We start from the raw sequence: 27,133 nt of genomic DNA, 5'->3' as shown, positions 1-27,133 counted from the left end.
TAAGTAAATATCTTTCCCAGCCTCCATCTGTATTAGAACAGCTTTTAGATGCTTTATCTTTTATGTGTTTGCTGCCCCGGGCTCCTGTGGGAGGAAGGGCAAGATATAAATCTAACACATACATATATACATACATATATAAATAACACTGCCCATTTCTCCATCCCTCTTTCTTATCAATCCCTACTTTGGGCGGGGGGAGGGGGGGAATGGAAGGATGCAAAAATGTCCACAACAACTGCATGCATTTCCATTTACTACCCTTGCATTTCTAGTGAAACAGGGAATGCAGAGCTGCAGACTTGCAGAACTTACATGATCCAGTTTCTGGGCTAGGTGTCCTGTGGTCTCCCTGGTTGCCAGGTTTCCCATGTCCCAACTTTAGGGATGGGATGCCTTATTTGGAACTGGCTGCCTCTTTCTAAAAACGTTCTCCTTGGCAGACCTTATTCTCAGATCTTTTAGGGAGCAGATATAATACGTCCCTGCAAATAACAGGTGCTAGCTTTACACGCTCTTTTTAAGTGCGGTTTATACCAGGGGAGCTAAAGAAACTCTCTCTGCATCCCATTGTACATTATTTGGCTGGCTACTCTTCAAAATCTCCATTGGTCATTTTAACAGAGGGCTCCAATTTTTCAAATTGCAAAGCTCGCAACAAAATTCCTAAATATAGCAATCCCACTTAAGAAATCTGATTGCTTCTTTTATTTTTTCCCTATTATGATCTTACACATTTTATATCCTGTAACATTTTTTATTTTATTTGTGCCTGGTGGGCCATAAATAAATCATGTTCGCCAATGAATATCCCTTGGTTACAGGTTCTGGCTTGGCCTGCCTTTAATCATCTCATGCCTCACTTAAATATTTTATAAAAACCTAAAGACAGAAGAGAGATTTTATTGGCACATTTTAACTACAAAGCTTTCGGTGGCAGATTTGCTAGAGTTTCCTTTGCAGGCAGATGTTGCCCCTGCAATCATATATATTGAGGTGGAAGCGTTCATCAATGTAGTTATTACCAGGGGGTTAGAGGAAGTATAGTCAATCCTGTCATGAGACCGTTTCCAAGCCAACAGTCATAATCAGTTTTACCAAGGCTGTTATTTTCTCCTCTGTGTTACTGGTCAGTTGACTCAAAACAAATCATTTCGAAGGGTTACAAGTAACAGCAAGGTATACTGGACACCTGAATTTCCTTTGTCGCTGCTGCTTTGACTTGTAACTGAATGTTGCATTTTGCTTTACGCTGTTTCAATACGATTGTTTAATTCTTGGTTTGGAGTGTGCATGGTTTCACCCAGGAACCTTCGACAGAATTATAAACACTTTTAATGAAATAAATACTACTACTCCTGTTTCCGAGGGAACAGCAGGTTCTGTGATGCTTTTATTGTTATAGTCTGTGTTTTTAATGGATCTTCTTAGATTATGTTAATTCTATTAGTGCTTTAGTACATTTTAATGGTTGTCTTTTCTATGTTTTTAGCTGTTTTATCTATGCAAGCCGCCTTGAGTCCTGGACAGGGCAAAAGGCAAGATATTAAAAAAGTATAATGCCACCATACAGATGGGTTGAAATGAATGTGTAAAGGCATAACTGGGGAGGAGGCATCTGCAGGACCCCCTCCCTCCATCCCCTGCACCTGCCAGAAGCGGCTTGCTCCATTCCCAACCATCCCATTTTGAGCAGGAAGGCCTGTAATTCAGCTGAATGTGGCTTCAAGTCTCCTCATCACTGGGAACCTTGGGCTAGTAGCAAACTGACAGGCAGTGCAAATCCCACAAGCAAGGTTTTATATGCTGGGGGTTGTTTTCCCCTACAAGAAACTTAGCCGCCAGGTTCTCCACCAGCTGCAGCCTCTGAACCAAACGCAAGGAGAGCCCCACACAGAGAGCACTGCAGTAATTCAAACACCCTTCAGACCTGCCAGGGCAATATGAGATGGCTGAGGGGTGGAATAGACATACACACTCCCCGCCCTCAATCTAAGCCCTCACAGATTCTCTTAAGCTTATGGACATATATGTTCCACCTGAGAAGAGGGGGATGTCCTGGCTGGAGATGATGGGAGCTGCTTTCAAACACACCTGGAGGATCCCAGGTTGACAAAGGCCAATCTCATTCCTCCTCCAGGCCGCACTAAACTGCTCGTGGCATCTCCATTTCCAACAAGAGGGCTTTTATAACCCCCCACAGTGCAGAAGAGTCATAACATCCACCTTATTGAAAATGAGTTTTAAAATTAAGAAACATCGCTGTGGTGCAACACACTTTAGGACTTGGGTTCTTCTCGGTTTCGCTCCTGCTAATGTCAGGCACCATTGACATTCAAGTGTAATTAAAGAGAACATCCATAAATTTGCCAACGGAATGCATTAGAATTAATGCTTTTAAAATGAATCCCAAAAGGAGGCAATAATCGCCTGACATTTATATAACATTACCCATTCTGCCAGACATTCAATTAATTCTTCTTTGGGTAGTCTCTGCAATAGTATCGTAATTAATGTATTTGTATTTGAACCTACACAACCGCTAACACTAAAGAATTTTGCAAGAATTATTTCAGTGGCATTCAGATCCTTTTCTTCCTTGTGGTATTACGTCATGGCTGCAGTCCAGTTGGGGGCTGTAGAAGGGCCTTCACTATAGGCTGTGCCTTGACAGTGGCCCAGGCATCAGAAATTTGGCACACAGCAACCCAGGAAGAGGGTGTTCTCGGTCTCATCTGAACCCAGGCTTGTGGTTTGTCTTAATCCAGACAAACCCCGAGCTGTAAACTGAAGGACAAACCTTGTTTGCAGCTCACAGCTTCTCTGGAGTGAGGCAAACCCCAAGCCCAGATTTGGACAACACGCTAAGCCACATCCCAGACATGGGATTTACTGCGTTAGTTTTCCTGGTTATCATGCCAGTGCTTCTGCTCCTTTTTCTAGCACCCCTTTCACACAACAGCCCTTGTCGTGTTATGGAACTGTGGCTTTTTCACTGATATGCTGACACGACACACTAAATTTCATTCACACCGGTGGGTGTGGTCTGGCATGACAATGACCAACATAGACAACATTGCTCCTCCACCCCAACTTTTCTCTTCCATCTGCCATAACACTCTAGTTAGAATCCAAGGTCAGTCCCACGGCTAGGATTTGTTATGAAGTGGAAAATTCCCCTGGCCCAGTTGTTATTGTAACAATGTCAAACCTCCTCTAGGCGGACACAGTAACAGTCAAAACTCGTAACTTTAAAGAGAAAATAACCTTTTTAAATCCCCCAATTCACAAAAAGACGACAGTTTCAATTGCACTTGATCTCCAGTTACTTTAAAACCAGGAGAAGTCCAGAAACACTGTATCTCTCTTGCAGAGTTAGCTGTCAACAGTACTCTATTTACCAGTAGTGCTTTTCACAGTACGGCATTCCTATTGTCCCTAGGCAGTCCGTTCCCAGGTTCTAAGCGGTGGATTTTAGCTTCTTTTCCTCTCTTTTTTTTTTTTGCAGAAAAATGCAGTTCAAGCCTTTCCCCCCTCCTCTCCTGCAATCCGGAGGGGAGATCGCTTATCTGATGTTAGGATTTGAGTCCTTTTTCAAGAGTCTTTCAAAGTTTTAGCTTACAGTCTCTTTGCTTTGATCTGTTTACAAGAAACAGAAGGCGGACTTCCTGTTTATGCCTCCCCGCTTCGGTGCCGAATTAATTATTTTTCTCCCTTTAAGTCCAATTTTATCCTACTCACAGGTAGTTGCTTTTGTAACCAAATTGTCCCAGGAAAAAGTCAGCGCTCTCCGATAACGGCTGTGCGGCTTCACTCCGCGGAAGAAGCAGTCAACTCTCAGCACCGCGCCGCTCGCCCCGTTTCGCTCCAGAGCCCGTAAATGGGTTCCTTCGCAAATTGGGGGGAGGGGCGCGAAAGGTGCCTGCCAAGTCCCACATTCACAGGCTCCACCCGCCTGTGATTTTTGAAGGGTCCCTGCTTCGCCGCAGCGGTGCAGACCCGATCCCGCGGAGCTGGTTCCTCAGAGTCAGAGGGAATCCACCATTACCGATGGCGCCAACCCGGAAGTCCTTTTTTTGTGACTTTACTCCCACAATTTTCTGGGCTGATGCAGTTGCAAACTGATTTTTCTCATGAAATCAAATAACCTGGAAATGAGTGCAGAACTTCCACTCCATTCCACCAGATGTCCAGATGTGACTTTTACGCCATGTGGAAGCTCAAATGTAATGCAAAAATTAACAGTTAGGGAAATGTCAGGGGAATGGGATAAAATGCTCTGTGATTGCAGCCATGGTCTCACACAGAATGTTGGGGCAAGCTTTGGAAAACAAATGTGAAAAGACAACATACCATTCAGCAATTTCCGGATGAAGAACTGCGTTGTTAACCACAAATCTAAAAACGAGAGAGATAACAAAAATTAGCTTGAAACTCTAGACACTGGGTGGGTGTCCAACTCTGGCATCCAATGAAATGTGAGCATGCTTAAAGGGGGCTGTTAAATGAAGGAGAGCCCAAGTCAGTGCAAACAGGAACAGAGCAGAAGGAGCAAACAGTCTTTAGTGCGTTGTGGATTTCTGAGGTAATATTTATTGAGACTTTTCATGGGCCCCATAGGAGCTACTGGATGGCATATTGGTGCCCAAGGCACCCCATTGGCGGCCTCTGAGATAAAGGGGGAAAGGGAGTTAGAGTGAAAGTGGGCAGCCGTGATTTCAGGTGAAATGAAGATGTATTCATATCTTTTCATACAGCAAAGCAAGAGGGAGAGAGAAAGAGAAATAAAGGTGATGAATAAGCACCCACAAGAGAGATAGTGGCCACTTTGCCAGGAGATGTAGCAACCCAGGGCTTTCTGTGGTGGCATTCAAAATTCAAGGCTTTCCCTCCCTCCCTCCACCAAAATGGACTGGAGAAATGTACAGTATTACAGTTTCTAAGATTCCATTGCATGCTTGAATTCAAGCTCTGCAAAGTTCTGAACAGATATTTCACATTCTTAGGAGCCAGCATCCAATTTCTGGATGCAAGTGGGATTTTTCCAGCCTCGCTGCTCAACACCTCTGCTGCAAGGTGTTCTGTTTTAGCCTGTGTTCCATCTCAACACCTCACTGCATGAGAAAATGAAGCCAGCAAGCCACACAATTCAGGCCCTCTACAGAACTCAGCCAGGCACCAGGAGGAAAAAAGCAGCTCGGCTAATGAGATTTGCCTGCTTTGAACACGAATGAAACACTTTCCTTTCCAGTAGGTAGGTTTAGGGACTATTATTCCTGCCATGCTTCAGCACAAAAGAAAAGGGGGGGGGGGAAGGATGCAAAAGCCAGTTAAGCATAAAGGCAACCTAGTACAAAACCCATTGATGAACAAAATGGTACATTTAGTCTATGAAGTTCAGTGAACAAAAGCCTGGATTCCATTTTGAGTTGGAGCGTCCCACCATGATCTTAATGAGAGGCGAAGGAAACCAGGAGATACAGGCAGGTGAGCTGCTCACAGAATAGCAGGGTGTAATTCTGGCATCAAGATCAATACCAGAGAATTGAACATTTAAGAGATCATTGTGAGAGCATCCCAACTGAAAGCTGGGAAAAGGGAAAACAGTGGTGACCTCACAGCTATCTGGCTCTCCTGTTCAAGGGAACAGCTTGGCATTGTTCAGGTGACAGTGCAGGTTGGAGAAAAATCCTCACAGTACACCAAAGGGGGGAAGACCTACTATCTCTGGCTCTTCTCCTGTGACCAGGGATCACTGTTCTGAATTTACGAAACCCACAAGACAGAAGAAACCTCCTTACTTATGACACACTGGCCAGATTCAGATAGCCACCTTCTCCCCCATAAGAACATATGAAGACCCTGCTGGATCAGGTCAGTGGGCCGCCTAGTCCAGAATCCTGTTCTCACAGCAGCCAACAAGATAACTGTGGGAAATCTGCAAGCAGGATTCAAGCACAAGAGAAGAAGAGGAGTTTGGATTTGATCTCCCGCTTTATCACTACCCAAAGGAGTCTCAAAGCGGCTAACATTCTCCTTTCCCTTCCTCCCCCACAACAAACACTCTGTGAGGTGAGTGGGACTCAGAGACTTCAAAGAAGTGCGACTAGGCCAAGGTCACCCTGCAGCTGCATGTGCACTCTCTCCTACTGCTGTTTCCAGGAACTGGCATTTAGAAGCGTTGCGTGCAAGAGAGGAAGCACGTGTGGATGTGAGTGAGAGAGAGAATGTGCATGCATGCAGATGCCTGTGTCTCTCTTCCTTCCCTCTGCCTTTGTGTGCCTGGCCTGAGCCTCGCTGTGTGCGTGCACACACGGCAACTTACCCTCACGCAGAAAAGAATGAAAGGTCAAAGACCACCAGCAATCCAGAAGCTGTTTAACCAGAGGCTGAAAAAGGGAACCGCAGGATAGCAAGCAGCACAAGAAGAGACAGATTTCGACAGAAGACAGAGAGCGAGAGCCTGGAAAGCAGAGAATGAAGTTCAGCTCTTGAGAGAAGTACTGAGACATGGCAAGGGTGGAAGAGGGCAAGGCTTCGCAGGGTAGGATAAAAAAATAAAATGGGGACGGCCATGTCAGTTGTAGTCAAAAAGGATCTGCTGAGACCAATGTTGAAATAAAACTTTTGCAAAAGCCAAAATAGGTCTTTTGCAGCACTAGGAAGGGGCACTGTCTACCGCTTCCCTCAATCCCCTTAAGAAGGAACAAGGAACAGAGAAGAACACATCCTGTTCTTTTTAGTAGGACTGGGCACTGCAGCCACAAGAACCAAATTGCCCAAAGCCTAGGCTCCTTGCAAAAAGTCAAATAAATAATCCGAGACAAATCCCTCACCTGAGAGGGAGCCCAAGAAGGAAAAACACAAAAGCTGCCTTCGCTAACTTAGTGCCCTCCAGATGCTTTGGACTACAACTCCCATCAGCCCCAGCTTCACTTGGCTGTGCTGTCTTGGGCTGATGGGAGTTAAGGTACAAAATTTCCACAGGTTGCAGAAGGTTGAATTGAAGCCCACCGAACAAAACACTGAATAGTATTTTTAACAAGAGAATGAATTTGGGAGTAGAAGAATGGAAAGTGATGTTATTCACCCTAACACCACATGAGAATAGTTACACCAATTTGTATTTTTAGCTGCCTTCAGCAAACAAGGATGGCATCCTTATCTATGATTCCTGCATTGCAGGGGGTCAGACTAAATGCCCCCTTGGTTGCCTTCTGACTCTACAATTCCATGTTTGTAATATTCATTGCACTTCACATTTCACAAAAAGCCTTGGGAAGTGCTTTAAATAAAAGAGGAATAAGGGGGATAGAAAAAACTCTTTGCTTCTTTTTTAAAAAAATGCAGATCAGTGCATCTATTTCCTTTTCTTTCTTTCTTTACATAAAAAATGACAGTTCAGGAGCACAGCGCTTTTGCACAGCGGACAAAGCAACAAGTTTCCTCTCAGCAGCAAAAGTTGAGAGCGGATTCTAAGCTTCCTCCCTTGTAGCTTCATTAGTTGCAAAGTACTCCGTGTCAACTCTCTCCAAGGCAGTCAAAGGAATTATATGCCTTAAATGACAAAGCTGACAGTCTGTTGAGAGGCCAATGCCAAGACTGGGAGATATAAAGTGGGGCGGCGAGAGGAGAGGAGAGAAGCACTCTAACAAGCGATTAAGGGCATCAATTCTGTCATGCAAAAAGCAGCAGGGCGCTCAGTACTACACCAGTGGGTATCCCGCTCCTGACACAAGTGATCTACAGCTGTCAAACAGCAGTGAGAAGATCAGTTTTTTCTGCCCTGCAAACCCATGGAGAGGAAGGCGGCGGACAGCTGGAAGTCTCTTTCCAATAAGCTAAAGATCAAAGGGCAAAGTCACACTCTTCCAAGAGGCGCTTGGGCAGGAGGGAGGAATGGCAGGTAGCACATGGAAATGGAAGCTACCACCATCATCTCCAGAATGACCCACAGAATATGGAATTCTGGGTGTGTCAAAATAGTGCATCAAAGCTGCCAAAACTCCAGGAAGTTCCTCCCGTAGGCACACTTCATGCCCAGAATTGCAAAAGTTACACACTTATAAGCTTTTTGAGAACAAGCTTTCGAAAAGTTCAGATGTTTGCCCCAGCTTTAGTTTTAAAATTAACAAGTTTCTGCCCTGCCGTCCGTGATGGTGTTGTTTTGTATGCGCTGCCTCCACAGTCCGAGGCTGTAAATGCTTCTGAACACCAGTTGCTGGGAACCACAGGAGGGGAGAGCAATCTCATGCTCAGGCCTTGTTTGGGGGTTTTCCCACAGGCATCTGGTTGGCCACTAGGAGAACAGGATGCTGGACTAGATAGGCTATTGGCCGGATGCAGAAGGCTCTTCTTATGTTCTTATGCATGATGTGAGCATAATACTTGATAATGTTGCCATGCAGGGGGGCCTAAACTTGTTGAGGCCAAAGTCCACATTACTGCCTGGGAGGAGCCTGGGTGGGGGTCATTAAAAAACCAGGACTGGATTCAGCCATAGGTCGAAGCCTATTTAGTCTACTACAGTGTTTCACATAACTGGCTAACTACTATCCTGGGACATATTGTCAGGTCAAACATGTATTTCTTGTGGTCAGGTGCCTATGCAACAACTTAAAAGATGTACAACAAATCACTTTTCAAATGCAAATACAATGTATATAAAACACAAATAATAAAAAGTATATGTATATGTATATGTATATGTATGTGTGTATATATATATATGTATGTATATAAAACACAATATTCAACTACTTTTACACAGAGTAGACTCTTTAGACATGTTCATTTCAGTGGGCTACTCTACTCTGAGTAAATGTTGGTTGAATACCACTCACAGTATATAAAGCCAGAATAAAATACATCATTGTTTATATAATCAAGCCGCCATGATAGGCTTACAGTCCTTACATCAGGCCATCTTCTAATGGACACCTGATCATTTCCCCCACTCGTTATATGGTGTTCAAATCATTATCTGGTTAACAATTTGTTTGACACACAAACCCACAAGGTAACTTACTGGCTGATTCCTTCAAACGAAGCTTCCCTGGTAACACTTCCGCTGTCAGTGTTAACTCCTCTCTGGAGAAGAAAGGCAAAAGTATTTGAACTATGACTATCAACAAAAGAACAGTTGCTTCAGTCTTAAAATTACAAAAGAGGCATCCTACTCTGTAAGGCAGCCTTCCCAAACAAGAGACCCTTCAGATGTTCTGACTACAACTCCCATCCCCCCGGCCCATCCCCTTTTGACACCGAAAATGGCATGCATGTCAAAGTGAGCGCATGTGCTGATCACGTGCAAGTGGGAAGTTGCCTGTAGCTCAAACCACCCAAAGGGTTGTAGGTAGGCTATGGTAAGTTATTCTGGTCACACAGGGCATGTGCTGAAGGGTACCTAAGCCTATGTCTTGATTAGTGACTAGGAACCAAGTACAGGCCATATTGATTTCCCAGATGTAAGAATGGTTGGAAACCAAAGATGTGGGAAGAGGCCATGTAAATTAAGCAACCTTATATCTTGGTCACTCTTCCAGAACACCCAGGAGACAGTGGTTTTCATATGTTCAAAAAGCACAGGGTACAAAGGGCTTTCCATTCCTGGATTGCATACAATTCTCAGCCATCATCACCACCCTTTGAAGGTTGTGAGACTGCCCTCATTAAGTTCCATGGAATTTGAACCTGGCTCCCAGTCAAAGCAGGTTAACTTGGGAAATTCCCCTTCCTCCAGACTTACCCAACAGCCTGAGCTTCTCCTAAAATCAAGCCTGACAGTGAGCAATAACTACCACTGAATAATGTTCCCAAACCTGTTAACACACAGGCCAGAAATGGCCATTAGGAGCCATTTCCATCTGGCTACAGGTGAGGTTGGCTGGTACCCAGCCATGGCTGTTGTCCTCTTTTCTCCCCCATTTTCTTTATGGATTGTGTCTCTTAAGAGTGCCTCATTAATAATAAAATTAACACACTTTTATTTGAAAACAGCAACAACCCTCCTTCTATTACAGAAGACTAGATTATCGCATTTAGTAAGATCCCCAGATGTTAGTGGACAACAATTCTTGCAGAGTCTGATGGGATTTTGGGAGCCCAACAGTAGGTGAGGACCCCAAGTTGAGAAAGGCTGCTCTAGTCTGCAAGTAAGTTTCTCCAAAGTCAATACTTTCTAAGAGCACAAGATGTCACTTACCAGAGTAAGAAGAACTGAAGGGTTCTTTGAAGCCAGAACACTGGAAATCTGCAAAGTAAGAAGAATCATTGTGGTCAGTTGATCGCTCACCAGCATTGGCCACTAAGGAAGCTTCACAATGGTGCCAACTTGCAAGAGCTCTACTATCCATGCCCAACCACCTACTGTGCCCTATTCACACTCACACTACTTCTGCAGACCATTCCCACATTCCATCTAGTCACCTGCTGTCATGATTATACTCTTTCAGCAACCGATCCCATCAAATTCCTGGGACGACCATTTTCTGTTTTCCTTTTAACATTCTAAGGAGATGGAATGTTCATAAACATTTCTTAGCATCTCAATAGATAGATCAATGGATAGGAAGGCACTGCATATTTATTTTGTGGTTTATATCCTGCCCTTTTTTATACCACGGGCATACGCAAGGTGGTGTATAGGATAAAAAGAAAAAAACACACACTTATATACAATTCTAAAAACAGTCAGCAAAAGAAACAGCACACCAGGAACAGCAGATACATACACATACACATGTCCAACCAACGGCTGCAGTTAAGAAAAGGCCCAATGAAATTATTTGTGTGCTACTTTCCCAACAAAGCTGAGCTCAAAGCCACTCACAGCAAAGTTGTTATTAAAAAAGACAAAGGACATTTCCCTCCACATAATTATACGTACACAAGACGCAGCAGCAAACCATTCAACGTTCACTAACCATTAACGCAGTGTAACACAAACTCCTAATTCAACAAAAAAAGGGGCTGGGGAATCCATTATGCACATTAAGCATCAAAAGCCTTTCTAACTAGACTGGCAGGTCTTCAGAGCCCATTTTTAAAAGTCAATAAATCTGGAGGATCTCAGCAAGGCAAGCCTGAAGACTAGAGGCAGGGCCATAGCTCTGCAGAAGAGTGTCTGCCTTGCTAGCAGAAGGCCCCGGGTTCAAATCCCGGCAGCATCTCCAGGTAGTGTTGGGACAGACTCCCTGCCTGAAATCTTGGAGAGCCGCTGCCAGTCAGTGTAGACAATTCTGAGCTAGATTGACCAATGGTCAGACTCACTGTAAAGCAGCTTCCTAGATTCCTATGTAGAGGCTGTATCAGAGATGGAAAGCTATTTCAGTATCTGTGGAACGGAAACATGTTTAAAGGACTTCACGGCAGCAGATCCCCCAGAAAGTATTTCTGCAGCTCTGGCAACAGCCACTGGATTTCCAAAGCATAAAGGAAAGCCGCATCTCTTGAATTCCACCCACCCCCAGCCTGGTCCCACACAACAGTTTAAGCACGGAATCAGGGTAAGCACAGCGTTTGCTGATGACACTCTGACAAATTGTCAATATAGCTGATACTAAGCAACAAGGCACAAATTTCTGGCCGGGAATCACTTGTCATCCACTCTTGCAGATAAGAAGCCCTTAACTAGCACTTCTGTATTCGACACATGAAGCCTGATAACAAGAAACCACGATTCCAATCCAGATATGTCAAGCAGCAAACCTCCTCAGTAGCTGCAGCAGAGGGAATGAATAGATTAGCGCAATGCTATTTCAGAGGGATACTCATCTCAAGAATCAAACTGCGTTTCAAATGCCAGCCCCCCAAATATGGTTTTTTTAATAGAATGGTACACACCAGGGTTAGGGCCCTGAAGAGCGAGAGAAATTGTTTGTTTTGAAATCTCAGTCTGTGCCCCACAACGATCACAGACAAAACGTAGGTAGGAAGAACCCAGAACACATGAAGGGGGCATAAGGAGAACACAGCAATTGCCTGGCTAGATAGAAAAGGGCAGATACAGTATATGATATTAATAAACATCTTTATAGGGCTTTAGGAAAGTGCTCAAAGCATGTCATGTGCACACAGGTTTTTTACAATCTTCCTTTTTCAGGCCAAAGAGGTTGCCCAAGGCAAGTTCACATCAAGACGCAACAATTGAACTGAGGCTTACTGGTTCACAGGCTCTCTGCCACAACAAGCTTGCACCATTGCCATCAAAAGCAGCTTCATAGGAACACATAGGAAGCTGCCTAATACTGACCACTCGTCCATTTAGCTCAGTATTGTCTACACTGACTGGCAGCAGCTCTCCAGGGTTTCAGGCAGCAGTCTCTCTCAACCCTACCTGGAGATGCCAGGGATTGAACATCTTGCAAGACAGATGTACTACCACTGAGCTATGGCTCTGCCCCATGTGATCGCTTAGGGCCATAGCTCAGGGCAGAGCTCAGTGCTTTGCAGGCTGAAGGTTACAGGTTCAAGCCTTGGCATATCCACCTAAGGCTGGGGAAAAGACCCCTGCCAGAAACCCGGGAGAGCCAATTAACAGTACGACAGCTTTTGCTGTGAACCACTCTGAGGTCTACAGATGAAGAGCGGTATACAAATTTAATAAATATCAGGCTCTGTCAGTCTTGGTCCAGATATTCTGAGCCAGCGTTTAGAGCAAATGGGAGTTGTAGCCCAATATGTCTGGAGGTTGGCAAAGGTTGGTGCGGACAGCACTGAGCTCAGATACTCCAAGAGGTCTGACTCTGTTTAAGGCAGCTTCAGGGGGGAAACGGCATGAAAAGTATCAATAAAACACTGGTGTCAAGACGTGTTTGTTGAGCCCATGTGAACACCACATCCAATGGGTACTAGTGCTCAACCCCAAAAAAGTAGGTGGTGGTGATAAGGGTACCTACACAGACTCTCAGAAACCAGAGCCCCATGGAATAAAGGAAGCTGCCTTACACTGAAGTCAGGTCACTGGTCCACCCAAGCTTCCATTATCTATACCAGGGTTTCCCAAACTTGGGTCTCCCAAGTTTGCTTTTGGACTACAACTCCTATCATCCCTAGCTAGCAGGACCACTGGTCAGGGATGATGGGAACTGTAGTTCAAAAACAGCTAGAGACCCAAGTTTAAGAAACCCTGATAGGCAGCAGCTGTCCAGGGTTTCAGGCAAAGTCTCTTCCAGCCTGACCTGGAGATGCCATTTAGGATTGAACTTGGGGATACTCTGTATATAAAAAACAGATGATCTACCACAGAGGTACACTGGCCCTTCCCAACCAGTCCTGTGCACCAAGAGAGTTTGGGGTATCTCTTTGCACAAACTGCAAACCTCTCATGCAGCAAAGCAAAGCATTTCCATAAAAGAGAAATCTTTCAAAAGCAAGTAGGGAAATAGCAAGGCGGGTTTGTGGGTGAAAGGGGGAGAGATTAAAAATATATATATTGTAACACACTTGCCTCAAGTAGTTAGTGGGATCCCAGACAGTGACTGCAACAAAGACCACTTTCCAACTGCTTCTCTTCAAACTGGAAAGGCTAATACTTATTTACCCAATATTTTTGCCTCTCAAAAAGCTTCACAAGATCTTGGCAAAGGCAAAACACTCACCTCATCTGTATACCGAACTTCATTGACAGCATACTTCTGCCTGAAGAATTCAGGAGGCTGGATCCTTCAGAATGCAAAGAGACAACTGGTTATTTTGCAAGTAAGAGAACAACTTGATATATTATTATCAGCTTTATGTTACTATACCCCATTTTCTTTTTACAAGACAGATTCAATGCACAAAGGAAGAAAATGAAGGACAATGAATGCTACAGATATGAAAACCCAAAGAGCAATTACACATCACCACCAGTTTTGGGCTACAATATACATATTTTGCCTAGTCAACAACAGCAATTTGGTATATTAGCATATGGTACAAGCGTTCCTAGGACCCTAAACCCCATTTTTAAGAAACAGTATCTAAATAGGGGTAAGACGCACAGGACTCTTTTCAAGGGATCATTAACACTGGGCATCCACATTTGAACAAAGTCTTAAGTTACCACATTTTTCTAAATTCCATGGTCAGGCATGGTATTTATTAGGACCAACCAAAATGTCCCAAAATGGAGCTTTAAAAAAGTGTGTATTGAGTTTTCAGAAATAACAATAAGATTCTGCAAAACAAAGTTTTGGAAGCAGGAGTTACAATTTGGAAGAAAGCAAGCCTTGGCACATAGAGGTATGCGCCATTGGGGGTTGATGCAGAATTCTATTGTTCTTGCTAAAGCATATTAACAGAAGCCATACAACATCAAAATGCTCTCATTTTGGAACCCTCCAGTGACGGGTTAGATGCTCAGGTAAGGCAATGCCCCATGCCCTCCCATTCACCCCTAAGAGAGACCCCATGCAGCCTTCCAATGTCTGACAATTTCGAGTCTGGCTGCAACCAGCAGTAGAGCAAGCAACTCTTTGTGAACAAGGGTGGGATTTAAGGGATGTGAGTCGCTTACAGTGGCCAGGAAAGCTAATACTGGGTCCAAGATCAGCAACTGGTTGGCTATTGGAGACAGGTCCATGAATATAAACTGCCAACAAAGTGCAAGTTTTTTGCATCCTCATCACATATGAAGAAAGGTGCCCTTGCCATCCCACGGTGTCCAGCATAGTGGCGAGGCATGTCCAGAATATGTGACAATATAGCAAGGGTCCAACGCCAACATAGTAAAAGCTTGTTCTGAGCAAACTTTTTAGTTTCAAAAGACCGGTGAAGGAAGAAGAAAAAGTCTGGCTTGGTATTGAAGCCACCAAGTCTCATTTTAGTCACAGGACAGAGTTGTTGTAGTTGTAGAGCACACAGTATACAGACAGTAAGAAAGGTGGGAGACTCAGGGAGAGCTACTGCCAGTCAGTGTTGACAGTAATGCAGTAGACGGGCCAAAGGTCTGACATATTCCTGAATTTCAAACATGCACAAATACCATTGCCAAAGCCCTCCAGGTCAGCTTCTGCCTCGTGCCGTGTGGCAGAAGGGCGAGCATTGCAGACTGGAAAGACATCTGAAGAGGAATAGCTACCCAAAACTGAGGAAGTGAGGAAAATTGCATCCAGGTGTCTTCATTCTGACACACAGAACCTAATTGTAATAATACACCCAACTCCCTACCCCCATCCCGGCATTATGAGCTATGTTGTTTTCTTTTTTTAAAAGGGCGAGCGTAAAAAGTTGAAGAGCAAATGGGTTCTTTTCAAATGCCAATTATTATTTTTTAAAAGTCATTTAAATGTCATCTTGTCAACAAAATATGATAGGGGAGCAACCTGTTTTAAAAAGGCAGCTATAAAAGCTGCTTAACATAAGCACCGTTACAAGAAACATTAAAAGAGAAAGCAGGTCATTATCCACACTTGTTTCCTTTATGGCACCAATAGCCTTTAATCAAACCCACCCTTCAGCATTGCACAGACACTTGCTCTTTGGGATGCACAGAGCAGATCAGCCAGGAGATTAGCCACTTCACTTGGGCAACAGGGAATCACTGAGAAGGCCAGCTGGTTAAATTCATGGGAGAAATGATCGCAGACTCCAAATATGCCAAAGAGGTTCCCTGTTACTCCATATGGGAGACTGAGAAGATCCAAGAGGCTGCCCACTTCCCAACAGACCCTCTTGTGTGCTAAGATGGGCAGAGGGGGCCTTGTTGGCTGCTCCACTGCCCTCAGGGCATTCTCTGTGGCAGCCCCTGAGTTGTGGAGCTCCCCACAGGGGTGTGTTTTGCACCTCCAATGTGCAGCGCTGAGTGCTGGAGACACATCTCTTTACTCTCGCCTTAGACCCGCGAGTTGTGTGTTTTTCAGGACCCACCTTCTTCTGGCGACTGCAATTTGTTTTAACTGTTTTTAATTCTGAAATCTAAATGGTTGTCACCAGCCCTGGAGCCTGCTGGGTGGCGCCAGTCATTATGGTGATGAAAGAACTAATGGGTGGAAATTGCAGGGTAGCAGTGTAAACAGCTGTAGAAACCTCCTAAGGATAACAGCAGTTTTGACAGTGGAGCAGGTAGATTGCACTGGGAGGTGGTGGGCTCTCCTTTACTGGTGGCATTTAAGCAGAGGTGGGATGGTGATGCTACAGTTAGACCCTGCATTGCAGAGTCTGCACAGGGCACAGGGGATTGGCAAAGATGGCCCCCATAGTCTAAGGTAATCAGATTTTTTTCAGTGAATCCAGGGATACTTTTCAACTTCCAACTAAACAGATGGATTTTGTCAGGGGACTGATTTGTAAATCTGGCAACTGTCCCCCGGAAACGGGGACGTCTGGTAACCTTACCATAGTCCCTTCCAGCTCCATGATTCTAAAAGGAAAGGAGAAAAGGCAGCCGAACAATACAAGGGGGACTAAGCACATCTCTGTGTTTAAGGCCCAGCATCCAGGAAATCCATATCCTGGAACAAGTGAAGTCTGCACAGACACATTATGCAAACAGGACAGTTTGCACACGCGCGATTTTTGTACAATTTATCCTGCAGGGTTTTTAGGGGTTTTGCATAATTTATTCTAGTTTTGCTAGCCTTGCAGCTGGGCAAGAAGCCATGAAGGGCAGAGCATTCTTGCTTCAGACCACCTCTCTGGTTCCTGAAATTCCAGCATGCATTTCCATGTATATTTTTCAAGTGCATCTCCAGAGGCAGAGGGCCAGAAACTTGCTTTTTTAAAAAAAGGGAAGTCAAGTTCTCAAGGAAACTGATTTTAACCCACTTTCACAATCTGCAATCCTGTGCAGTTGTAGCATATTTATATCTAGTTGCTGACTACTGCAGTTTCCCCCCCAAAAAATCAATAAGTAAATTTAAATGCAACAAGTGTTGTACAGCAGCACAGGAAAAAGGAGGGTTGCCGCCATTTTGCTTAGAACACAGAACATTTTAGAGAAGCCCTGTTTTGCAAGAGTGACCAACAGCCCAATGAAGGCCCTCCATGTAAAAACTGAACTGAATATAGGAGTGTAGCAAAAAGAGGTGCAGACAAGATTTTCATTACAGCAAACCAAAGTGTCCACTAATGCACTGCTCAGAAAAGAGAGAGACAAAATTAACGACCCATCACGCAGGCTGAAAACAGAAGCCTTTCAAGCAGTCTGACCACCTGCATGTTTTTAATGAATATGTAATAAGGCCAAATTACAGCCGTCACTTATAATCTTGAATCCCTTTGGCTGGAGAAAAATATACGTTGTCATACACCTAGCACATCTTAAATGCAATGAGCAGAGATAGCTTTTGAAGTCAGCAACCGTCCTAAAAGTAACATTAAAATGTCATAGAGTGGGACTAAAGACATTCAGTGGCTACAGACAATTAAAACTGGTGATGCATCCTTTGTCCCATTTACTTACTATGCAAAAGCCCTGCAATACAAGTGTTTCAAGAACTGGAGGGCGGGGGCGGCCAGGCAACCATAGCATTTGTTAAAACACAATTAATGCTGATGGAAAAGAATTGGTGGGATGTAGAAGAGAAAGTTTTTGCAATAACCCGCCCCCCAAAAAAGTATAAAGATTCCTATTCAGAATTGTTGTTGCTGAACAGACAAAGTTCCGCGAAGGTTGTCAGTTTTTAATAAAAAGGGCAAGATTATGTTGTTTAGGGGTGCACACTGGAGCAGGGGTGAGGAACTTTTCTGGTCTGGAAGCCCAGATCTTTATGTCCCACCTCACCGCATGGGTCAACTGTTACAGGTGATCAGGGGAAAGCCACCTGCCAATCATTTGGCATCAGGTGATTGATAAGCTGTCAAAGCTGACCCCACAGGGGTGTGGGGAACAGCCTGCTTCTCCAGCACATTCCCCACAGGAAATATGCTGGCAAACCAGGACCCAGGAGGACTGAACTCTTGAGACTTCAGGGATGTGAGCAGGATTTAACGCCTACTCATCAGCTGATGAGCAAGGGTTAAATTGTGCCACTCTGGCTGTATGCCAGTGGAATGCGGCCAAAGAAAAATGGATCGCTCATCAGTTGACCTTACTCAGCAGCATTGGCTGATTGACAAGGTAGGTGATGTTTGGGGGAAATGGCCTTGCAGGCAAAAATGGACCCCTTGGCAGTTCTCCACTCCCACACTAGCATCTATTTCTAGGCATTTGGCCAATGGTACAACAATCTATTATTGCCAATGACCAATATTCAAAAAGAAACTTTGCATAACTTTGTATAACTATATAAAACACTGGACAAAACAAAATAGAGAACCATAACAACAACATTATACAGTACTAATAACTACATCTTACTGCACAAAACAACATACACAGAAAACAAAACTCCAAGTTTGCTAAAATTAGTCCCTGCAGAGTTTTACAGGCGGCGATACAATGTTTTGTGCATTCTGATCTGAAAAGAGTAGGAAAGAATAAAATGCATCTGATCATCCTGAGGCTTTCTGTAGAACTGGTTCAATAAAAATCTGAGGTATAATACAATAATATAATAAAAAAGAACAATACATAAGGAGGTGAGTTATTGATTCTACTTCTCCAGATTCACAGCGATATACAGTGGTACCTTGGGTTACCGACGCTTCAGGTTACAGACTCCGCTAACCCAGAAATAGTACCTCGGGTTAAGAACTTTGCTTCAAAAAGAGAACAGAAATCGTGCAGTGGCGGCGCGGCAGCAGCGGGAGGCCCCATTAGCTAAAGTGGTACCTCAGGTTAAGAACAGTTTCAGGTTAAGAACGGACCTGCAGAACGAATTAAGTTCTTAACCCAAGGTACCACTATATAAGTTGACCATAGTGGATCTCCAGAACTGCTGATTAGAGAACATTTGAGCACCCCAAAGTAAAGGCTCTGTGATGTCTTTGAACAGAGAGCATGTAAAGATAGCTTGCTGGTTTACAGGGTTGAGGTGCTCTGTCGATTAGCATGTTATTCGAGGCGAAACCTAGATGATATCAGTGTTTAACATCCACATTACATTCCTTAAGTATTCTTCTGGCCAATTCCTATCCAATAGGGATAAGGTAACCCATGGAACAAACCATATACCAACAGTGGGGAATCTCATCCCCCCCCCCACCCCATTCGGGCCAATTCATGCCCACCCAAACATCATCTATGAAATGGGCTGCAGGAAGCTTTGCGGGTATCACTGACCAGATGATGAGTGGCACTTGCAATAATGCTTTGCAAGCACAGATCAGCTGATCCCTGCAACTTGCAAAACTCTGGATGCCAGGCCAGCCGATGGTTAGAGCTTGGAAACAGCAGCACTTTTGCCCACATGGGTGGATTTCAAACTATACAAGAATTATGATGTCAGGTGATTAACAGGGCTTGATCCTGCAGCTGTGACATGTGCCATCTAAACATTCTGCCTCCCCCCCCCCCCGCTATAGAACTACTTTTCTCATATGCAAATTGAATCCATTTTGGCTTGCAAATGAACTTATCAAACTAGGCCCATGGGGTGTGGGGCTTGCTCGCCCAAGTTCCCCACTCCTGCTGTAAGTCTGCTGCTGCAAATGCGTTGTGGCACCACATGAGCACAGCTCCTGCACCACTGCTCCCCTCCATACTAACTGGTGTGAACATGCACACATTGCACCTTCCAGAAACAACACTAGGAAGTCATTTGTTTGCACCAAAGGAAACTGGCAGAAGCATCTGACAAGCGTTGGTTCCTTGGACACGAATTATTAAGCATGGGTACATATGGGAGGTGGGTGTAGAACTTTTGCAGGCTCGTTTGGAAAATGCTACATGACAGAGCAAGTCCAGCCTGCTGCTCCCCCACCTCTCACAGAGGCTGCTTTGGAAGCTTTGGAAACCCGGATGTCCATCTATGTCCGGAAAGAGCTATGGATATCGATTATGGTGGGGATTTGCTTACATTGTATTCAGGGCTACAAGGTACATGTTTTGCAACAGGGCTGGGCCACTGGTGGCCCTCCAGATGTTGCCCTAAGCCCATCACTGTTAAAAATAATAACACCTAGCACGGGGATCTGTGTATGAGAAAAATAGTTCTTTATAGCAAAAAAAAAAAAAAAAGGGGCAACCTGTTTAAGCCTGCGTGGGCATGGGCCACAGGAGGGATCATCTGAGTGGCATCTTCCTCTCTTATACAGGAAAGAATGTATCTTGGTGCTTCCTTGAGTGGTGGCTCAAGTTTTGGATGATGTCCTGGGAGATCAGAGTGCAATTCCCCTCAGCCACCAGAGTCCCTAGTCACTGTGTCTCAGCCTACTGGAACTGACAGGGCTTTTGGGAGGAGAAGGTGAAGTACTCCCTTGAACTCCTTAGAAGAAAGGTGGAAAATTTAAAAAGTAGCCTCTTTTTTTAAAAAAACAACAACCCTGTATTAAGCGTATTAAAAATAATTTTCAAAACATGAAAAAAATCTGCCACCCTATTAAGAAATTGGGGGGGGCCTCTTTCCAGTCAACATTTTGATTGATACGAGTGAACAACTATGCACCACAGCCTCATAGCTCTCATCTAATTTTCTTTAGATATATTTTCTCACACAGCGAGCATCTTTCGCGGACACACAACACACACACACACGGGGTGGGGAGCAATCCACAGACACTAGGAACAGCTGATCAACATCTTAATTTTTCATGAGTGAAAATGTACAAGGAAGAAGCTTGAACGCAAAGGTAAGGGAAGGTTATGGTAATTCGCCGCGCCAAGCTGGAAGCCATCAACAAGGCATGAAAAATTGGAGCAAGACGAAAGGGACGTTTAAAAGCTGTCAAGATGCTCGCCAACACACTCGCTCCTCGTTACACTAACATCAGATGCACAGATGGCAAAGTGTTAACTAAACAAGAGGGTGTCAAACCCATCTAGCACGCGCAACGCGGGAGACTTTAGGAGGCACTAACAGATGTTTCTGACAGTGCCAAATATTTAAAAACAACCTCTGTTATGTAGAGCAATGCAACTTTTATAAAAAAAAATCCCCAGAGTGGGGGGGGGGAGAGAGAGAAAAGATCTGCAGAAGAATGACGCCCCCACTAAATTGTGTTGTTCCACGAGTCATTTCTCACGTTGAAGATGCACCTCCATTTGCAGAAATAGGCAGCCAACGGCTCTTCAGCGAAAAGCTCTAAGCGGTGCCTGTTGGCTGCAATAGCCCAATAAAAAGCTTATTTGGGTCGCCCCATCTAGTCACAGTCAAAAATGGATCGCTTAGGCTGCTGCACAAAGATGGGAGGCTGCTGGGGTTCCACCAGAATGAAATATGTTGCTTCAGAGAGAGAGAGGGCTTAGTGCTTTTATATGTGAGCGCAGATGGCACACCTGTGCCCCACACAGCTCCCCCAAAAAGGAATGCAAGGCTTAGTGGCACAGCCGAAACCTGATTACGAGTATAATGTGCCGCATCGCAGAATGTCACGAAAGCATGAGCCAAGAACAGCGAAAGGGGGGAGTCTTGGCAGCCAACTCTTCTCCCCTGCCATCCCAACCAAATATCCTTCAGCCAGCGCCTCTCCTCTCCAACGGTGGCACTTAAAACAACTAAACATATTTAAAAGTCATTGGGGGGGCGGAGAGACAGAGAGCATGGTTCCTCATTCTGCCATTCTTACCGAGGCACCTTTGTTTTTCTTGTTTCCTCACCGTTCTTCTCAGTATCTTTTCCACAGAAACATAGAACTGGAAGGAACACCCCCCCCCCAAGGGCCAACTAGTATGACCCTCTGGAAGCTAAGGAGCAAGAACAGATATGCTTTGGTAAAAGAGAGAATCAACCTCTTGGGCAGTCCAAACTCAATACTGAGTTCCAACAACCAGGATAAGAGCTTGCTCTGGATCTGGGCCCCTCTCAGTTGACTGATGAGAAAGAAGTATCATATTGTTCAGGGTGGGGGGGGGATGAACTCATCAGTGCTTCAAAGATTAGGAGTGCACCTGACATGGGTATGCTTGGCAGTGGCCCTTGGTATGCAAGTTGTAACAGCATGAATGCTTCACGTTATGAGTGGTTGGCAGTAATGTCTGTGGTACACTGAATGGTTGCAGTTGGTTGCATGAAAGGAGTGGTGTGTGAGATTGAGAGAGTGATAGCATGCATGTGTGTTGACTGAAATTTTACACTGTACAGTGGAACCTTGGTTCTCGAACGTAATCCGTTCCACAAGTCCATTTGACTCCCCAAATGTTTGAAAACCAAGGCTTGGCTTCCTATTGGCACAGGCACCCAGGAAACAATAGCCGACAACCGCATTGGACGTTCGGCTTCCAAAAAAACATTCAAAAACCGGAAGGCTTAATTCCAGGTTTTCAGCATTCGGGAGCCGATTTGTTTGTCAACTAAGCCGTTCGAGAACCAAGGCTCCACGAAACTGCCTTGCAGGGCTCTCCAATTTTATTTATTTCGATATTATGTTTACGAACATGGGTATCGCCTATGTATTTTGCTATGTGACTCATTTGACATAGTCTCATAACATTTATTGTATTGCAAACTGTTTCAAGGCCTTTCAGATATTAAGTGGGCTACAAATGGATGTAATAATATCATCATCAAGAGTGAGATTGGTGCTGAGCTGTTGCCACATCTCCTGTTCACTTGTTCAATGCTTGACCCAAGAATAAATGTGAGCCAAAAATTTATAGTATTTCAGAAGCACATTTTTTTCTTGGGGGGGGGGGAGACTTCTGAGAGCTGGCCTGGGAGGCCTCCCTCTCTATTCTCTTTTCCTTCCCTTTCATGACAGGTGTAAGGTTGGATGCCAATATTCATTCACACCAGGACATTCCAGGCCAATGATATCCCCCTGTAAAGCAATTACATTGTTTTGCCATATGTGGCACACAGACCAGCTGCTTTACAGTACGTTTTCCTTCAGAAAATCACTTTAATCAATACACCAACTCATTCTGTCAGTTATAATTAAGGCAAGGTAAATGGCAGGTGCAACATTAATCAACAAAACGAAAGCCTACAAGCACCAGATGTAGGGATCTGGCTTAAACCTTAACATCAGGGATTCACATTTATAATCCACCTAATTTCCAAAAGATTGGTGTTAGTGACAGCAAACTCAAGTAACAGAAGACAAGTGCTCCAATCCAGCAACCCATTCCAGTTGCCTTATTCATTTCCACTAGTGACACACTATTGTCCAGAAGCAACAGTAAACGATGGTTTACCATTATGTCAACAGGCCTGAACTCATGCTTCCTCCCTCCAACACAGCTGGAAAAGGAGCTTGGAAGTTTTTCTTCTTATATTTCAGGCATGTCCAACTTCCAAGAGACTGCGATCTACTCCCACTATTAAAAAACCCCAACAAACTGGCAGTGGTCTACCCATTGTATTGACCAAAGTTGTTGAGCTTTCCTTGTAGCTGAATCAAAGGAGAAAAGGGAGGTGGAGCACCCAAGTTTTAAACTCATGCACAAAACACTGGTGTTCTGGGCACCACAGCGTAAGGCTATTGATAAGCTGGAAGGTGTGCAGAGTGTGATCAAGATGATCAAAGGTCTAGAAACCAAGCCTTAAGAATGGAGTTGAGTATGTTCAGCCTGGAGAAGAGAAGACTGAAATGTATGAATACATCTTCAAACGTATGATGGGCTATCAAATGGAAGACAGAGCAAACTTGTTTCCAGCTGCTCCAGAGGGGTGGACCCAAATCAGTGGATTCAAAAGTCAAGAAAGGTGATTCCAACTTAACATTAAGAAGGACTTTCTGACAGTAAGAGCCATTTGACAGTGGAATGGTGTCCCTCGGGAGGTTGTGGACTCTCCTTCCTGGGAGGCTTTTAAATAGAGGTTGGGTGGCCATCTGTCAGAGATGCTTTAGCTGTGATTCCTGCATTGCAGGAGGTTGGACTAGATGACCCATGAGGTCCCTTCCAACTCTACAATTCTATCATTCTATTATTCTGATATTAAGTCCCCAAAGAAATCACCGTGTGGAGGAGGTACCCATTTGTATACATAGGCCAGGTCACCCCACAGAATTTACTGGGAAAGCTTGCTACATATTTCAGTATCAGCACCAATTTCTGAATCAAGGTGGCAGGATGCATTAACTGAAACACACACACCTTAACAGGGTGAGGTTTGTGTTTCCCTTCAATTTCTACATTGCACTTTCCTCTCTCAGCACAACTCACATTATATGCCCCTTTCCCAGGTATTATTATTTCAATAATTATTTTATATTGCATTAGCCTCCCAGAAGCCCACTGGCACAGAGACAAAATTATCTTCATGGGGGAAATGTATTGCAGCTGGCGAGGAGAAGATAATTACAATATTCATAATCAAATTTGTAATCTAACACTGTGTCCATCTGTAAGCAAGTTCTATTTTAATACAGATCACTGCTTTTTGAGAGCAACTGAGTGCAGCAACAGAAAGAGAAGATTAACACCCCTGCTGTCCGTGAAGCAACATTTGAACAGCCAGACCGATCTACATAAAAGTCTACGGCAAGATGGGAGTTTTTATGGCGTCTGATTTGTTAAGGAATTGTACATAAAGGCATCCGTTAAGTGGGTGTTAAAACAACTTGAAGGAAGGCTTTAAAATCTTAAAAACACACTGTATCAAAATAAACAAGGAGTCAAAATTCATGAGGAATTCTTGTTATGGAGCTCTTTCACTGAGACAAGACTTCCTGTGGCAGGGTACAGTGGCCATGGCTCAACTCAGGTATTAGGTCACAAACCATGGCTTATGCTAGCCACTGGCCTGGTTCATACTACACAGTAAGCCAAACCATGGCTTACCTGAACTGAACAGACATCCTGACTCCTGGAAAGAAACTGAGAGCCACCACAGACCTCTTTGCTCCTGTGCCGCGCTAAGCTAAGCCAAGGTTTGTCTTAGCATATCATCCAAATGTAGGCATGTTTGAGGAGCGAGTTTAATCACAAGCCCAGGTTGGGACAGAACACTAAGCCAAATCTTAGCTTGGCACTGTGTGGGAGCAAAAAGGACCAAGAAGGATCAATGAAGCCTTGGGCTCCTATCTGGGAGGCCACATGTTCATGTCAACAAGAAGAGCCTGCTGGATTATGCCAAAGGGAGCCCACTTAATCCAGCAGTATGTTCTTGCAGTGACCAACCAGATGCCTGTGGGAAACCTGCAACCAGGACCCGAGCACAAGAGCACAATCCCCTCCTGTTGTTTCCAGCAAGCAGTATTCTACAGTATTGATGCCTCCATTGGTGGGGGTACAGCATAGCCATCAATAACCCTCTCTTCCATGAATTTGTCCAATCCTCTTTTAAAGCCATCCAAGTTGGTGGCCATCAATGCTTCCTGCAGGAGCACGTTCCATACTTTCACTATGTGCTGCATGAAGATGTCCTTGATTTTATCTGCCCTGAATCTGCCAACAATCAGCTTCACCAGATGACCACAAGTTCTAAAGGTGGTCTTGCTAAGTCCCAGTTGGGCTTGCCATACTGTGCGAACCAGGCTGCAGTTTAGAATCCAAATCCTGGTTTGAACTTCCCAGAGTACAACAGGCAAACCCTGTTTGGGTTGGGGCTGCTTGACTGCTTTTCATTTTTCATCCTCTCCGCTTTCACCGCCTTCACATGCTCCCACCTCCGCAGCATAGCAGACTCTGGAGGTGGAGAAAGAGCCATAACTTTGGCCTGTCAGTTTAGTAGGGTTTCTAAACTTGGTTTCAGTGGCTGGACGCAAACCATGATTTGTTGATGCAAACATTACCGGGGGGGGGTCACATCACTGTCAGTGTGAAAGGGCTTTACATGTAGACAAATGTACACACCCAGGGGTCTTCCATACAAGGGGCAAGCCTGGGCGAAACAAGGAACCAGTGATGTGACTCCCATGTAGACGCCTACAGACTGATACAGATTTGTTCAGAGAATGTCCATTTCAGTTTCTAATTTTTTCCATCTAAAGTTCACCCCAGTTTGGATTTATTTATTTTTACAGCCCCCCAAAAATGTGAACACATTTTTTTTGTATACATTTCCCCCCCAATACTCATATTTTTTGATTGAAGAGTAGCACTGCAAAATTTGAAGCACAAATTTCTAAGGTTTCATTGCAATGAAGACCAGAGAAATGTTGCCGTGATCCCTAGACACAGGACGCCAAGTACACAGCCAAGAGGAGGTGTCCACTTCCTGTGTCAACCCCTCTGTACTGCCGTCTCTTCAATACAAGGTGGGAATAAATACATTTTAAGGTGTTGCTGTGAAGATTTCTAAGTGTTATAGCATCATTATTACTCCATATGTTTTATTTAACCAACAGAAAGCCATCATCTTTATGAAGGCATCTGCAAGGGTGATGTTTCCTTTCTATTGCAGATTTTTAACTGTAGGCTATCATTTCGGTCTTGCATAAAGTTCTATTATGGTTTTCTTCAAATATTATGCCTATTTTGGGTTTTTACTGTTGTGTGCTTCTTCAGAGCAGTGTGTGAGAGAGATGGGGGTGGGGGGAGGGAGGGAAAGAAATATTTAAAGTGTGGGTGGAAGATTGATGAGATCCAGTGCTCTGGAATGCATCCACTACACCAGTGGTTTTTTTCACGCTGTGCCCTGGAGGGTTCCACAGAAGTTTGTCACCATCGGCCATTCAATGAGATGGTCAATTATGGCAAAAAAGCTTCCCCAAGAGGGAACTTCCCTTGCCCACAACTATTTATTAAAATCACTTGTTAGCAGGCCTTTTCACATAGTGGTATGTATATGTGTGTATGTGTGTGTGTGTGTGTGTGTGTGTGTGTGTGTGTGTGTGTATCATCCTCTCCAAAAGGACAATAGGAGAGGAGAGTTACCAAACAACCTAGCCATGATGGCTACATATTACCTCTGGGATCAGGGGCACAATGCCTCTAAACATCAGCTGCTGGGAAACAGGAGTAGGAGACTGCTATTGCAATGAGGTCTTGCTTGTGGTTTTCACAAAGGATCTACATGGCCAGTGAGAGAACAGGATGCTGGACTAGTTGGGCCTTTGACCTGATCCAGCCACAGCGCTCTTCCAACCTTCATGATCTCAGGGGGAACTTCATTCAACAACCAAGGCAATCAATGTAAAGATTCAGGAGTATTAGGGCTTCTACTATGGAGTTCTCCAAGTCACGGGCTGGCAATGTGACACCCTCAGGCTGGAGGGGTACTGC

General features: G+C 44.4%; 1 protein-coding gene across 1 annotated transcript in view; it reads right to left on the bottom strand.

Moving 5' to 3' along the window:
* PEPD (peptidase D) overlaps nucleotides 1-27,133 on the bottom strand; it is a 125,692-nt gene that overhangs the window by 82,622 nt on the left and 15,937 nt on the right. The window contains exons 4-7 of the mRNA XM_083515193.1: nucleotides 13,602-13,665; nucleotides 10,205-10,252; nucleotides 9,029-9,090; nucleotides 4,354-4,398 (exon numbers count right to left, since the gene is read on the bottom strand). Coding sequence (XP_083371319.1) covers nucleotides 4,354-4,398; nucleotides 9,029-9,090; nucleotides 10,205-10,252; nucleotides 13,602-13,665 — 219 coding nt within the window. The remainder of the gene's footprint in view (nucleotides 1-4,353; nucleotides 4,399-9,028; nucleotides 9,091-10,204; nucleotides 10,253-13,601; nucleotides 13,666-27,133) is intronic.

The sequence above is a fragment of the Podarcis liolepis genome (genome assembly GCF_965112155.1).
Source record: "Podarcis liolepis genome assembly, chromosome: 7".
NCBI classification, from domain to species: domain Eukaryota; kingdom Metazoa; phylum Chordata; class Lepidosauria; order Squamata; family Lacertidae; genus Podarcis; species Podarcis liolepis.
This window is presented reverse-complemented; position numbering and strand designations above follow the sequence as displayed.